General features: G+C 50.1%; 1 protein-coding gene across 6 annotated transcripts in view; it reads right to left on the bottom strand.

Moving 5' to 3' along the window:
- The window catches only part of MBOAT2 (membrane bound O-acyltransferase domain containing 2), a 74,488-nt gene that overhangs the window by 26,277 nt on the left and 32,097 nt on the right, over nucleotides 1-16,114 (bottom strand). For 5 of the 6 annotated variants that reach the window (XM_054569880.1, XM_054569865.1, XM_054569873.1 and 2 more), the window contains exon 4: nucleotides 2,652-2,747. The exons of the other annotated variant lie outside the window; for it this stretch is intronic. In XM_054569880.1, coding sequence (XP_054425855.1) covers nucleotides 2,652-2,747 — 96 coding nt within the window. The remainder of the gene's footprint in view (nucleotides 1-2,651; nucleotides 2,748-16,114) is intronic. 6 annotated transcript variants of the gene reach the window in all.

Here is a 16,114-nt window from a genome sequence, read left to right as displayed (position 1 = left end):
CACATTAGGTGAGTTTTAGATCAAGTTGCCCAGCTTTAAAAATGCTATGCTGTTTTTCTCCCACATACTGAAATATTTCAATGTAATTTTAAATATTAAGTAAAATTTTAAATTTCAGCAAAATGCTGAAATCCACGGCACTAAAGCTGGGTGTGGTTTTTTTTTAAACAGGCATTTTGCTCCTCATGGACACTGCCCTCTACCAGTGGGGGCCTGCAACCAGGCCTCCCCCGGAGTGTGAGCAGAGCGGCGGGGGGGCACGCGCTCTGCCCGGCACCCCATCGGCTGGCCAGGGGACCCGCAGGCACGAAGCAGGCACAGCCCCAGCGGCAAGGGAGGGCCCTGGCGCCTCGGTGACTGTGCGGCACTGCCTGGCTCCGTGGACTGCAGTGTGAGTGAGGGACAGACCCTCGTCAGGAGAAGACAGAGAAGCCATGTCGTTTTTCATAGCAGTGAGCTTCTCCCGCGCGAGGCAGGGACAGACGGGAGTTTGGAACAGCTGAAAAGGGAAACAAAAGTGCCGACAGCCCAGCTGAAGCCCAAGGCGCAGCCGCGAGGGCCAGTGACACTGTCTCCTGCACATCAGCAAGCACCCCAATCGCTGTTAAACACTTCACTTAGCTGGGTTAAATCACTTTTAAATCCGATGGTTTAAAAATACAAGCAGCACCATATTTTTTAATGAAATATTACATGGACTCCTGAAACAGGAACTGGAGCAGCGTAGAGCGGAAGGGCTGAAGGCAGGCGTCAGCGGGACCCTCGGCCGCTCCGCGTTGGGTGCTCACCCATGGGCCTAGGACCCCGGCGTCCGCGGGAAGGTTCGTGATTCAATGATATTGTTCAATTAGCTGCTGCTGCTGCTAACATTTCTGTCATCAGCATGCATGAGCTGCATCGGTCGAGAATACCCTTTTTGTTTCATTTTATAGTAAATGCTTCACTTAGTTTTTAGTTATCGTAAGGCAAGTGTTCAAAGCTGTGACTTGATCCCTTCAATAGTCACAGCTTTGCCCACATTGCTCAGGTTTTTCTATATTGTGTTTGTTATACTTCCCCATTTTTCTCACTATATTTTCTACTTTCTTCTCTACTGAAGTATCCATGTGGTCGACAAGTATTCATTCAATGCTTCTCTGGGCCAGGCGCTATGAATACTGAGGCGAACAGGACCAGTACGGTCACTGTTCTCAGGAAGTTAAATTTCCTGGGTGATTTGATTCTTTCACAGACACAGCTCACCCCTACTTTCACTAGTGAGAAGACAACCTGCGAATGGGGCCAGTCCTTCAAGCTAAGGTTTCAGCGGCGGCCCGATACCCCTGCTGACCCTGCTCCTCGGCCCCGTTCTAAGAACGCCTCCTAGTTTTACACTGGGCCACCAGCATCTGCTCTCCGTTCCCGGATTCCAGGGGGATTGCTCAATTCTAGTCGATGCACTGCTGATCTGACGATGTAGATTTTTTTAGTGTATTTAATCGGTTTTGCTTTGGCTTGGTTTTGTTCTTTTGAATGCAATCTCCTTTCATCCAAGCTTATGTTTAAAAACTGCTTAACAAAAGTAAAATTCACTTTACTTTCCTTAAGGAGAAAAGGGCATTTCATGTTGTAAAATTCTCGTTTCACTGCCGTGATCTTTCTCTGAGCTCACACACCTTTCGTCCATTTCTACTGCTGAAGAATTTTTTCTTTCCATAGATGCAATGATTTGTTTTGTTTCATTTTTTCCACTTTAGCGATCCTTAAATTGGACTTTCTGGTCATTATTTGTCCTGCCCAGACCACGCAGGACTGACTGAACAGCAGGGCTGCTGTATCTTGTTCAACAGAGAGAGCGTCCGTTGGGCTTGACACAGAAAATGCGGAGGCTTATCTTCACTTCCCCACCTGCTGCCAAGTTGTTAGCGGTGTCCCTCAGAAAGATAGGGAGCGGGCCAGTACGTAAGGCCTCGGACCGCGTTCACCCCCAGCAGGCACGCGGCCAGCTTTGTCACAGGCAGAGAGAGCTCAGAGGGGCTGAATCCCCTCCGAAAGGACAAAAGCCAGCGTTATTTCCACCTCTCAGCTGACTGCTGGATGTAAGAACGTAGAACGCTCCGTGACGGCGGAATACAAAGCAGCAAACACAGGTTCCCAGGTCTGGTCTAGGGCGTCGGGCGGACGCCGCTGGCCCGAGGGCCTCCGGCCCGGAGAAAGCCTCGTGGGCGCTAAGAGGCCAGGACGGGTGACCAGGTCTCAGACAGAAGCTGCCGAATGGCCGCGCACAGGGACTCACAGAGCAAAGCAAGCAGACGCGGGCAGCAAGGACGCAGGCTCGGGGCGGACCGGCAGGCAGCGGCCGGGAGGGACGGCCGACGTCTGTCACACCCAGGGAGTGCTTTCAGTAGGGGGTGCCACACGACAAATTCAACGGCTGTATGTTTGGAATACTGTAAGTCACTTTAAAAGGATAGGTTATTTTTATGACATATAACACTTTACAAGACCACTTTACAAAAAGAAAATTTCTAAATTCATAAAGGACTTTTCAACTAAAATGTTTAGTACTAGCTTCTCATTTGAAATACTAAATGCAACTATATTTTGTCCTTTAACCAACATGTTAGAACAGAAAAAAAAAACAGGCTACTAAATCAAAGGTTTCATCTTACCCTGAAAAATCAGCGGAATATTGTCCATAATCAAAGATATAGACTCTAGTAATTTGGCACACTATGAGGTATCCCAAAGCAAACACAAAACAATATCTGGAAAACAAAAATAAGCTAGATTAGTAAAAATAAAGATTCATTTTGTTAAAGAACACATTTATAAGTAATTTATTAACGTTTGATACGGTTCAAAACATCAGTATTACTAGATCTACTCCACCAGAGCTTTCTTCAACGAATTGTAAGAACTCTTTGCCAGTTTCAGCTTTGGCTTTACTCGAGTTTTGTACCGTCTCTCACGGCACATGCACTCAATTACTGCCTGCGTTCGCTTTTCCCTGTGAGAGGCCCCCATACGCCAGCCTCTGTACCTGAGAGTCACGCTCGCAAGCATCAAGCTGTGAGCATGGTTATCCTATTTATTTTTCCTTCTTTCTAGAAAACAAAATTTAACACAAAATATACACTAAACAAATTCTTACTAAGGTTTTTTTAAACTTGTCTTCAGTAGTCTATGAGCATACATCCTTCGTGTGTATTGGGTGTGCATTTACTCACATTTTTAGGCATGAAAATTTAGTCATTTTTCAAGTCTTAAAATGCTTAGAAGAGAGTTACCATAATTAAAAACATTGTATGGGGGAAATAATTTACATATCAATAGAAGAGACCACAAATCCAGAAACAGATTCTAGAATATATAACATTGTGTGAAGTGAAGGCTGCCATGCGAATTAATGAGAATGGATGGAGGGTCATCTAATTAGTTAACAGTCGAGGGGGGGGATGGGTGCTCTCCCTTAACCCACACAATCTAGAGAGATCGAAGAATTGCATATATAGTACAGAACCAAAACACATAGAAACTGTGGGTACACATTTAAGTATGCTCCAGGGGCAGAAGTAACTCTCTAAATACACACACACACACACACACACACACACACGGAGAAATGAACAGGGGAAAAACAATACATTGGGTTACGTTAAAATCTTAAACTTCCCCTGTAGGCAATTCAGGTGGTTTTGTGAGAGAGTTCTTTCAAACTTTAGGCAATAGGTGATTCTGATCTATTTGAACATTCCTGAGCAAAGGAAAAGGGAGGAAAGCTTCCTAATTCAGATGTTTTACAGAGTTCCTATATTCCTGATAGCTGTATCTGAGGAAACAGCACATACGCACACTTACACAGTGTTGACAAACCAAACTTAAAATAATTTCTAAAAATCACAAGGCAGGCTGCACCTTCCCCAGACGCGGTGGCAGCGTCTCCCAGTCGGTGCGCTCTCCTGCCACCTGACCAGCTCCTCACCTACGGGACGCCTGCTTTCCTGCCTCCACCGAACCCGGCTGACGGGCAGGCTGTGGCAGGGTAACCGGGCGCAGCCCACGATCCGCCGGCAGCTTCTGCTTCCTGCCTCCTGGCAGCTGGCCGTCAGGAGGGTGTGACTGTCCCCAGGCCCCCCCACGCAGAGGTTCCGGAGGATGAGCCAAAGGCGGAGGGATGGAGGGGGTTGGGGGAGAGGCACTGAGCAGCGCCAAGCCCTGAGACCCCTGGGTGAAGAAGCTGACGCCGTATGAAAGAGACATGTCTCTCCAGTGAACCTTCCTGGGATTCCAGACCCACAAAACTGTAAGGGGAGGAATGCACCCATCTGGAACTACGTTTGGGTCCAGTGTCACAGTCAGAACACAAACTGTAAGTGAAACTGGGTGCCATCAAAACAAAGGCTGGAGCCGCCGCTCTGGCTTCAGGACAGGCCTGTGGGGTCCGCTGGGGCGGACGGGCAGGGCAACGAGGCAGCCGGAACTGGAGGCCGGAGGGACGGCGGCCCACGTCACACAGCGCCCGGCCCGGACAGCACTGCTCTTGCCCTGGCAGGGAAGACGGAGAACGTTCCTGATAAAGTGCAACTGGTTTCTTTTACGTGCGTTATGACAACGTATGCATAGAGAGAGGAGAACTGAAAAAGGAAAGTATTCAAGTTTTGAGCTGAATTGAGAAAAACTAGAAAGGGTTCAGGACAGCTTTCCAGCCAGCAAAATATTCTTAAAGGAACTGAGGCAAATACGAAGCCAAGGGGACTCCTGGAGGGTGCACCTCAGAGACTGAAGGGCACCCCTTGATCGACCCTCTCAGATTAAAAAAAGAACCGAGAGTCTTCAGGGCCTGCCCCTTGACCCTCTCTGCTGACAAGGGGTGTGCGAGACCCTCGGGAGCCTCGAGCCACAGCGCCTCACACCGCGGTACAGGGGGGCTGCCAGGGAGATTGGGGGCGCGGCCACCGTCCGAAGCACAGCATTTACGATCAGATACACAGGAAGCCCACGTGGTTTTAAAGGGAATTACATGGAACTGGGCTGAAAGGGAGCGCGTTCAAAATAAAGAGCAACCGTCAGGCTCCCGCGACGTCCTGGTGCGTGGCAGCTACGGCAACTCGGGGAGCGGAGCCAAGAACCAGAGGGCTGCTCGCAGGGGCGGTTCTGGGCCTGGGCCTGGGCCTGGGCCAGGCGACGGAAGCCGGTGTCTGTCTGCCCCCGGGGCTGCCGAGTGACCTGCTTTCCCTCCCGTCCCGGCAGGAGTGGCGACCACAGTTTCCTCACCACTGCTCCCGACGGGGAAGAGGGTGCGGCTGGGACCCGAACCTGCCTCTTCAGTTCGCTGGCCCTCACATGGAGCAGTCACGCCCGAGCCTCCCGCCCAGCTGACCTGCCGTAGCTCGCAAGGGGCAGGTCTCGAGCTGGATGCCACACGGAGGTAAGACTGCGGATCCTGGGAGAAGAGTGAGTGCACTTTTAGGTAGGAGGAGCGCCAACTGCGGGGGGCGGAGGGCAGGCCGTGTCCCGGGGCTGCTGCCTCCGCTGCAGCCCGCCCTGTGTGCACGCAGCTCTGCACGGCAAGGCTGGGACCAGAGCCCTCCCCGCTTGTATCTGGGCTGGTCCGCCCATAGAACGCAAGGGAAACGGCTTCCTGAAACTCCAGGTGGGTCGGAAGGCAGCCTGCGGCCCCGCTGGGCTTCCTGGACCACCTGTCCTCAGTGCGCGCGCTCAGAGCCCTGCTCTCGTGGGTGAGCAGCCCGGCCCCCCACAGAGGGGCGACGCGCAAGTGCTCCCGGGACGGACCCCAGAAGTTCTCCCAGCCAGCGGCGACAGCTCCCCAGACAAGACCACTGTTGTGGGTGTCAAGCAGTCAGACTCAAATGACAGCCGTCCCAGCCAACATTTAAGAACCGCCAGACCAGACCCTGAGCAAAGCGAGTCCACCTGAATCCAGTCAAGCGACAGGAGTGACACTGAACGGTGGTTAAGCCACTCGGTTCGGGGCGGTTAGTCGTGCTGCAACAGGCAACTGAAATGACCCCTTGATAAAAGTTTGGCGTGCTTTAAAACTAATAGTGATTTAAGATATTTGACTTTGAGTCAAGTAGGGCTTCTTTGATAAATGCAAGTATGACTCAATATAGGAAGACTAATAATATAAGAAGGGGGACCCCCCCCAAAACACCTGGAATTTATGTATTAAAAATTGTGTGTTTATTCTTACGTGTTGAAACTGCAGTCGCTAAGTCCTCTCCGTTTGATGCAATTCGCCATCAAGACAGGCTTCCCCGTGCTCAAAACAGCGTGTGCACTCCCTGATTCTGATGCCTTTTAGGGCCTCTGCTGGTTTTTTGTTTCCCCTCTTTCACATCGGCAAAGCGTTTCCGTTGGAGGACTTTGTTCATGCGGGGAAACAAAAAGCTTGCTCAGGGTGAGACCGCGGAACAGGGAAGGGAGGGCACGGAAAGCATGCCGTTTTCGGTCAAAAACGGCTGAACGCTCATCGCAGTGTGGCTGGCGCGCTGGTCAATCACCCTTCTTGAAATGGGCAAACACACTGATAGAGTCTTCAAAAAAAATTCACTGAGGCGGACACAGCCTCTCACACCACCACCAACGGGGCACTGATACAGGTGGACCTCTAGAATAGTCGCCTAGCAGGGGAAACCTGTACCACAAGGGGTTCACCCTCTAGGGATAATCCCATTTTGGGGGGGCCCCCTTGTGCACCATCATAGTGATGAGTCATAGGGAAAAAGCAGTTCCGCTAGATCCTAAGCCTACGCCGTCTTCTCTTTCTCACTTGCATCTGTGTCGCAGACAATTTCATTATGCGGAGTAGGAAGACCTGAGGCTTTTACACCGAATGCCGGATGTGTCTGACTGCCAACGTGACCTTGCCATATGAACATCCAACAACGCGAAACCTAACTTGCCCAGACAAGCACTCCTGACCGGCAAGCTGTTTCTCCAGGGCCTTCCCCGTCTCACAGGTCACAAACCCCACCCAGCCGTTAACCGGAACCCTCCCTTTCCTTCTCGCCCCACAGCAGACTGCAATCCAGCCTCTCCGGCCCCACCTCCCACCCCGGACTGGTCCCCTCCTAGCTTAAGCTACCGCCCTCTCTTGTCCGATTTCCCAGTGTCCTGCTGGTGCCCCTGCCCCCACGCTTACCCTGAACAATCCCGTCCACACAGAAGCCAGAATTATTTTAACAAAACACGCCCCCTGCTTGAAATTCCCTGGGTGATTTCCACCACACACACCTCACGCCGCAGTGGGGCCCAGCCGTCCCGCCATCACCGCACACCATGGTGGCCCTGCTCGCCCGGCTGGCAGGCCTGCTCGCCTCGCGGGTCTCCAACCCACCGCGCCCAACACCCGAGGGCCCGCGCAGGCTCCCCTGCCGGCCTCAGGCGCTCTCCCTCCGGCTCCTGGACAGCAGCGAGACAGCGCCCGGCATCACCTCAGCCATAGTGCTCTCTGCAGTAACTGTTGTGCATCGGGTCTCCTGCCTGCTGTCTGCCTCCCCCGACGTGAACATTACCCCAGGAAGGCAGGCACTTCGTCGGTCTTCTTCACCATATTCCCCCAACACCGACCTCAGTCTACGGCACAAAAGAGGCACCTGGACTCAATGACTCCTTGCTGTCACCCCTGCCCTCCTTGCCAGCCCTAGGTCATAGAGAGTTCACTCCTCCCTTGTCTTCTTCTAGAGCTTTACAGTGCAGCTGTTACATTCCAGTTTCTGATGCCCGTCCAGCTCATTTTTACACATGGAATGAGGTCAGGGACTCGGCTGCTTTCTTCACAGATCCAGTCGCATCGGCACCTCCTGAGAGCAGAGCGTCCCTTCCCGACTGAACAGCCTCCACGCTTGTGCCAAGAAGCAACCGAACACGAACACAAGGGCTCATCGCCAGCCCCCCGTTTCCTTTCGATGATTTACGTGCCCACCCTGACAGCACCGCACAGCATCTCCATTTCTGCGGATCTGAGTAAGTTTTGAAACTGAATAGTGGAAATCCAACTTCGCTGTTTTTCAAAGTTGCTCTGGTTATTCATGGTCCTCTGTATTTTCATATAAATTCTACAATAAGCTCATCAATTTCCATTTTTTAAAAAAGCCTGCCAGAATTTTTATTAGGAATTGCACGGAATCTGTAGACCAGTCCGGGGAGAACAGCCATCAGAACAATGCAACGTCTTCCAACCCGTGAATGTGAAACACCTCTTCATCTAACCTTCTGTGATTTTTCTCAGGGACGTTTTGTCGTTTTCAACTATTCTGTAATTGTCTTATTCAGTTAATTCCTAAGTATTTTATTCTTTTTGATACTGGGAATAAAACTGTTTCTGGCGAAACTGTTGATTTTTGGGTGCTGCCCTGGTGCCCTGCAGCTTTGCCAAGCTCGCGCGTCACTTCTGGCAGGCTTTTCTGTGCTCACTCCGGCCAGCACTTGTTCAGTTACTGCTGGCACAAAATATACCTTCCACTCTTTTACATTCAAGCTGTTTGTGCCTTTATAGCTAAAGAGCGTCTCTTATACGCACCTTATGGTTAGATCTTTTTTTATCCAGCCTGACAATCTTCTGATTCACATTTAATGCAATTACTGATATAGTTAGATTTCTAGATTCTGCCATTTCACTATTTGTTGTAGATACCATAATCTGCCATGTATAATGCACACTCACATTCTTGTGCACCTTATACATGGAGTTATTATACCCATGTTATGTAATCATTATATCCATGGATAACACACATTCTTATTTTTCCCTCAAAACTTTGGGCAAAAAGTAAACATTATACATAGCAAAATATGGTATGTTCAGGTCTTTTTCGTTCCTCCTTAGCTGCCTTCTTTTTGTATTAAAACAAATATTTGGTAGTGTACTTTTTAAATTCCCCTGCTGATTTTTTCCACTGTATATTTTTTAGTTATATTCTTAGTGCTTGCCCTAGGGATTACAATATGCATCTTACCTTGTCACAATCTATTGCAGACTAATACTGACTTAATTCTGATAAAATATAGCAAATCTGATGCAATACAGCCCCATTTTCTCCCTCATCCTTTGTGTTATTACATACACTACGTATGGCATCTATACGTGTTATAATCCTAATAGTACAGTGTTATAATTATTGCTTTATATAACCTTATGTCTTTTAAGGAAATTTATGTGTATCCTCTTTTACATTTAACCTCATATTTACCATTTTCAGAGCTCTTCATTTCTTCCTGTAGATCTGAGTTACCATCTGTTATACTACCTTTCAACCCAAAGGCCTGTCTTTAGAATTTCTTGTAAGGCAGGTGGTTGTTCATCTGGGAATGTCTTTATTTCAACTTAATTTCTGAAAGATAATTTTGCTGAAAATAGATTAAAACTTTTTTCTTTCAGCATTTAGAATATATCATTCCATTTCCTTTTGGCCTCCATTGTTTCTGGTAAGAGTTGTATTGTTCCTCTATATGTAATGAGTTGTTTTCCTATTGCCGATTTCAAAACGTTCTCATTATCTTTGTCTTTCAACAATGTGGCTACAGTGTATCTTCATGAAAATCTATTTCATGTTTATGCTACTTGGGGTTTGTTGAGCTCCTTGGATGTGGGATCAATCTTTTTCATCCTATTTGCGGTACTGTTGGTCATGATTTCTTCAAATGCTTTTCTGTCCCTTCCTCTCTCTACTCTTCTTTTGGAATGCTCATTACTCGTATATTGGTTTACTTGATGTTTCACAGGTCTTTGAGGCTGTTTTTCTTTGATGTTTTTACATCTGTTCTACAGACTGGTTAGTATCTATTGATCCATCTTTAAGTTTACTGATTCTTTCTTCAGCCATCAGAAACCAGTATATCGCACTTTAGTCAATTTTTCATTTTGGTTATTTACTCTTCAACTCTAGGAATTTCATTTGGTTCTTTTTAATAGCTTCTCTTTACTGATACATTTCCTATTTGTTGAGTCACGGTCATATCTTCTCTAAAGTCTTTGAACATATTTATGAAAGCTGCTTTGAAGTTTTGGGGCCCATTTAGAGACAGTTTCAGTTGGCTGGCTCCCCACCTCTCCCCCCATTCCTCCATTTAAAAAGTGCTCAGGGGCCACGCTGTGTCTGCTGACCTCGGAGGTCAGCCGGGGATTAGTCAGAGCTGGTGCTCCAACGCCTTCAACCAGAAAGGCTTCTGCCCTCGGCGGGTGCACCTACATGTGGGCCCAGCGAGTCTCAGCCCTCCCCACGGTCAGTCCCCCAGGCCCCTGCAGGCCTCCCCCGGGCACGGGCGCAGCCTCCAGTCCACCAGGGCCGTGCAGAGGCCTTCTCAAGTCCCTCTCTGGTTCCCTCATGCCAGGGCCTGTCTGCTCAGTGGGGGCCCACGTCCTCCGTACTGGTTTCCCGCCCTCTGCTCCGAGTGGAGTCTCCCGCCTCTGTGTCAAAGCCATGTTTCCATGGCCAACCCGCACCAGCAGAATCACTTTGCCAAGGAATGAAGGCAGGTGGCCCCAGGCAGGAATACCACAGGTTCCCACTGTCCTTACGCAGAAGTGGGCAGCTTTTTAGGGATAAATGCTTCTCAAAGTGATGTTTTGCTTTTGGGCAATTTCCAGAGCCCTGAAATTGTTTTGACAAGTTCATCCAGTTTTATAACTGTTTTGGGGGAGAAAATTTGTCCTCCTCTTCATCCTTAATAGAAGTTCCATCCGTTAAAATGGTTTTTTGTAGGACAGCCTGGAAACATGATTTCTGTGGTGGGGAAATTAAAGTCCCAACGTAGATCTAGAAAAGCAGAAACTTATCCATACCATGCGAAGTCCTCAAAGGACATCGGTGGCAGAAAGAGAGACCGCCAGGCCTCACTAGGGAGCGTGAACTGAGTTCTGTCCATGGGAAATCATCTGTGTTTGCTTTCTAATGGAAGAATTTAAAAACACTTTTAAAAACCACCTTCTCTACCAGCAAAGGAGGTCCAGGTCTCTGTAGGGGATGGCAGCCACCTCTCCGGGGGCCCTGCTTTAGGCTTCTCCCTGAAGACGCGACACCAGATTCTGGCGTCTGGTGACCAGAGCACACTCGGCCCTGTCCTGGAGACCTGCAGGCTAACTTCTGTTCTTCAGCGAAGTTCTGCTGCTCCTGGGCAGTCGGGGTTTGCTGGGTCATCTGTCCCCCCTTTGTGACCAGGGGTTTTCTCAGCTGGAGCAGAGAGAGCTCGATGAGTTATAAACCTGACAAAAGTGGCGAGGGGCGGTGTTTGTCCTCTCACAGAGCCTTGCTCACAAACAGAAGGCGGCTTAGCTGCGCTCACCAGGCCGGACGCCACAGTGACACTGACAGGTGAAGTCACTTCTTCCCTGTCCTCGCTTTGTTTGCAGGTGACAGAAATGAAGCGAACCGCCCAGCTCTTGTTGAGCCTTTTAACAAAATCCAACTTTTGCTCTCACACCTGGCTTAGTAACATAACGAAGTCCCTTAACCGTTCTTTACAAAGCTGATTCAACTATACATGTAAAATAGGGTGTTGGCTGTTGGTAATAAGATCACTGTATCTTTCAAAATATACACTTTTACAGTTTACATCGACATTAGGACCGCACGCACATCCTGCAACCTGAGCAGCAGCTTGGGGGACTTCAAGGACAGAGGCTGGGGATGGGGCCTGAAGGTCCTTTACCCTCTTAAAAATTAAGGAAACCAAAGAAGCATAACTCACATAAACAGTCACTGACATTTACCATATTACAATAAAAGTGAGAATTTTTAAAATATGTGTTGATTCAAGAATTGCAATAATAAACATGCCAACATAAACAACATTTTTATGAAATGTACACATATTTTCCAAAACAAAACTAGTGAAGAGTGTGGAACGTTTCACACTTGTGCAAATCTCCGCCACATCGGACGTGCTGGAGGATGGCTGAGTTCCCACACGTTCCCACGGCAGGGCCACGCAGGCCCTGGTGGGCCACCGTCCCCCCTGCGAGGGCGGGAAGGCGAGAAAGGCGAGCCGTGTCGGAGTGTGGCCACGAAAATAGCTTTGACCTGCGCCCAAGAGCTTTGCATGCTAGTCTAAGCAAGAGTTCTCTGATCACTTTGAGTTTTGAAAGCAAATGGCGTTCCAACGATATGTCAGTTCTCCGCATGACATTTTAAAATATGAAGGCAAACAGCGGCCGGCCCTCTGGTCTGTCACCTCCTGCTGAACGCAGGTCATGCTAAGGCACACAACCCAAACACCCCAAGGTTAACATCGAAGCCGAGAAAACCCGGCAGCCCCATCTCCCCTCTGGGCTTCACTAAGTTTAAGTGAAGACTGGGGTGGCCCCACGAGAGGCAGATGTCCAGGCTCACTTGCTGGGACACCCTGGAACCAAAACGCCCAGCAGCTCTCTGGCCGCCAGACGTGCCTTCTGTCGCCCTCTGGCCTCCCGCTGCTCCAGAGCAGGGCTGTTCAGCAGGCGAGCATGGCAGCAAGGGGGTCCGTATTTCTTTTCCCTGCACAAATTAATTTATCTAAAAGTATTTTAAAATTCTATTTTTAGTCAAAGTGACATTCAAACAGTACGTTAAAGTCTCTATTACGTATTTTGATAAACATCAACCTCAAACATAGCACTTATAGAAGTCTAAATAATGTTTAATGAAGAAATTTTAGATATCAAAATCACTGTTATTCATATATGTATGCAAAGGTTAAAACTGGTCCCAACACTGTATTCTAATGAAGATGAAAAAGCAAGCCAGCCCCAATACGATGTCTGAATGACACTTGTTACTCCTTCAGAAAATAAACTCGGGTGTTCATGCTATCTGGTAAGCAGACGGAAATCTCTTTTGAGTTTCTCCAACTGAAAACAAACAAAGCCTTTGAAGAATCCTGGCAAATGAGCCATCCAACAGCACACAATCCACCGTGACCCCGGAGAGCAGGCGGAGCCGGCCCGCACTCACAGCCTCCAGGGCGGCAGGCACCGGCTCTGGACCTTGTTCAAGGGACTCCACCTTTTGGAACCTGAGCTTCCTCCCCTGTACAGTGGGTGGGGACACCACTTACACAGGGTTGTTGGGACAGGTGAATGGAATGTAGGTTAAAAACACTCAATGAAGTGACTGACACCTGGGAGTCACCCTGTCGTCATTCAAATTTCCAAGTCCCAGCCCAGAGACTCCGCGAAGCCCAGAGCTGTAACAGCCTGCGTGTGCCAACGCACTGCTGTGTGGCAGCCGTGGCAGGTTCCCGCCCGGCAAGCCCCGCTTCTCCCGAACACTTGCCTCCTCTCTTAGCCAGAGCCAGAAGCACACGGCCCAGCCAGGCAAGCTTTCCCTCGCAAACCTCCACGTGCGCCCGTGTTTTATGTAAAAGCGTGGTGTTACGACACATAACTGATTTTGTTCGTCACTCTAACAGATGGTTGTGTGGCTTCTTAGTCTTTCTATTCAGGCAAAGACCAGGATCTTGTTGTAAAAGTGAGGTGAACTGCCAAAAGAACTCAATACCAGGAGAGGAGTCCTTGTACTCTGGCAATGAGAAGTATTCTTATTTTTAATCATTAAAATTATCTGGTTATTTTTAAATGATACATGATTGTTATTTTTAAGATAAGAAAGGTACATCCTCTAATTGGATGGTATCTTCCAACTCTTTTGTTTTTTCACTGACCAGCTTGGAGCATCAGTCTGACACTTCAGACACACCCGCCCCGGCAGGTCCCCGCTGCACAAGTCACTGTGTGAGCTTCCCCTCCAACACATTCCGGTGCAGCGGCAACACCCACCGCAACGCCTTTATTTACCAAGGGATGGGTGCTAGTCTCTTTAGCACCCCTACACTAACGTCCTCCTCCTCCTCCTCCCTAAGAAAACCTTAATCCGCGGGGAAAAGCTCCTTCACCTGCTCACAGACAATGAAACCTCCTTGAAAGGGATCCAGTTTACAACTGGAAATCAAACTTAGAATTCAGACACCACTCTACTGACTTGCCAGCATAAAGGAGCCTGAACCACGCTCTTCCCTGGGCATAGGGTTTGCAGAGGGCTGCTGTGTCCTACAGGTGTTTCCAAGATCCAACTGGACCTAGACATCCTCTTCCCTGGCACCAAGTAACAGGTGCTCCTTCCTATGGGAACTGGAGAGTATTCAAAAACCTTTCATCCTAAACACAATATGCCAAGGGCGGCTGCACCCCTCTGGGTGAAGGCGGATGGGAGAGAACCCACCCACATGAAGCCCTGCCTCTGCCAGCCCCCTGCATGGCACGGAGGTGAAGGTGCGGCCCCAGGTGCCGGCAGCCCCGGTTCCAGCCCCACATCTACCACCAGCCCGCCGGTCTCTCAGGGAGCCTGGTCTGCCACGCCCACCTGCAGGGACGGAGCCTGGATTAAGCGACACTGTTCGTTCGTGCTGTGCATGATCACTGACACACAGTGATGACTGAAACATTAACTACTACAAGGAAAGCATAAAATACCGATTTTAGAATTACTTGTGGTTTTCCAAGTGCAATTCGCCTTTTCACACAGCAATACCAAATTGCACAGCTTTGTTCCAAACCACTTTCAAACACGGTCCACAGGGAACAGAAAACAGAAAACCTAGGAGTCCTGCTTGCTTCCTGCCAGGTTTCACTCCCTCTCACGGGATCATGGGGCTGTCCTCCGTGGAGCGAGCCTTTTCCCCGGAGTTCCCGCTGAGCCGCTAACCACTGCTAATTAACTTCGGGAGGACACATTTGCAAGGGACTCGCGGCACCGCCAGCGTCCCGCCCTCGCGGAGCCCTGGCAGCTCCCAACAGCACTCTGATCCACCGGCCGCGCTGCACGCATCTCCTTAGTCACGGTGGGAAGGGGTCAGACCATCACTCTGCAGGGTCACGGCGCAGCGACATGAAGGCCACCTCAGCTCAGGGTGCCCAGTCCCCAGGACCGCAGCTCTACAGTGAGCTAAGGGCAAGAAAACGGAACAGAAGAAGAGGCGAGTGACGTGAACGGGGCTGCAGACTGACCCACCAACAATGGCACGAAGGCCCGGAGCACAAACGGGTGTCATCTGTTTGCAAATACCCAACCAGATGCAAATCAGAGATGCTAAAGAAAAAAAAGACTCAAAAGCAAGAGCTCACAACTACTCACCCGAACAGAGCACAGAGCGGCTGGATCCCTCACCCTCTGAGCTTCTCGCATCTATTCACTCAACCGTGGGATCAGAAAATGAGTAAGACCCCACAGCTGCAGCACCCTCGTCCCACAGCGAGGAACACTGCGCCGCCGCGCACAGCGCGGACCGCAACAGCGGCGCGAACCCTCGACAAGCTCTGCCGGGACCACGTGGGAAACACGGCGTCGCCAAGAATGGCCTCTGGAAGCACTTGCCCCAGGATCTGAGCACCTCCTGCCGGTGGCCTGGCCCTTTGCACAGACAAAGCTCACCTGGACGCCCAGACTCAACAGAGTCACTTGTTCAATCTAATCTGGACCCAGGAAGGGAAAGGGACGTAGCCACGGTCCCAAAGCTAATGAAACCCTGGCAGGGCCTGAATTCAAACCCATGCGCATCTGACTCCAAGCCAGGGCTCGCCCGGTGCACCGCGAAGGCCGCCCGTGCACGGCTGAGTCCGAGTCCAGTCCTTTCCCACGTCCTGCCCAGCTGCCCGAGTTCATCGTCAATAAAGGAGGAGTCTGAGGAAAACACTTTGTCCTATTTCCCAATTTAAAAAATATACTTTAGCACAATTCTCCTTAACACCAAACACCGGCTCCCTACAAGTGGCCATATGCGCACAGCCTGTGCCTCCCCCGTCCGCGCCAGCCTCCCCGCTCCTGCGGGCCCGGCCCTCGGCACCGCTCGCCTCCCCGCGGTGGCCACGGCGGGGCTGCTGCGACGGGCAGTGCCGAAAGCCTGTCTTTTCATCTGTCGCTGGGTCCCAGCAGCGGTGTGACAAGTATCTGCTGCATGCCTGACAACTATACTGTCCCCAAGTGAACAGCGCGCTGCAGTGGCCAAGGACCGGTGTGCCCTTCCGCGCCGAGTCTCCACAAACACACACAACATTTGCTCATCGTGGTGGGGAGCCGAGCCATGGGGCGGTAGGGGTGCGATCGCTTTCTACAGCTCTGGCAACCCATTCCGTATG

Source organism: Pteronotus mesoamericanus, unplaced genomic scaffold (assembly GCF_021234165.1).
Source record: "Pteronotus mesoamericanus isolate MK-2021 breed Mesoamerican mustached bat unplaced genomic scaffold, CSHL_Meso_final contig_101, whole genome shotgun sequence".
Classification (NCBI taxonomy): domain Eukaryota; kingdom Metazoa; phylum Chordata; class Mammalia; order Chiroptera; family Mormoopidae; genus Pteronotus; species Pteronotus mesoamericanus.
The sequence above is the reverse complement of the archived record's forward strand: the minus strand, read 5'-3'. Positions and strand labels throughout refer to the sequence as shown.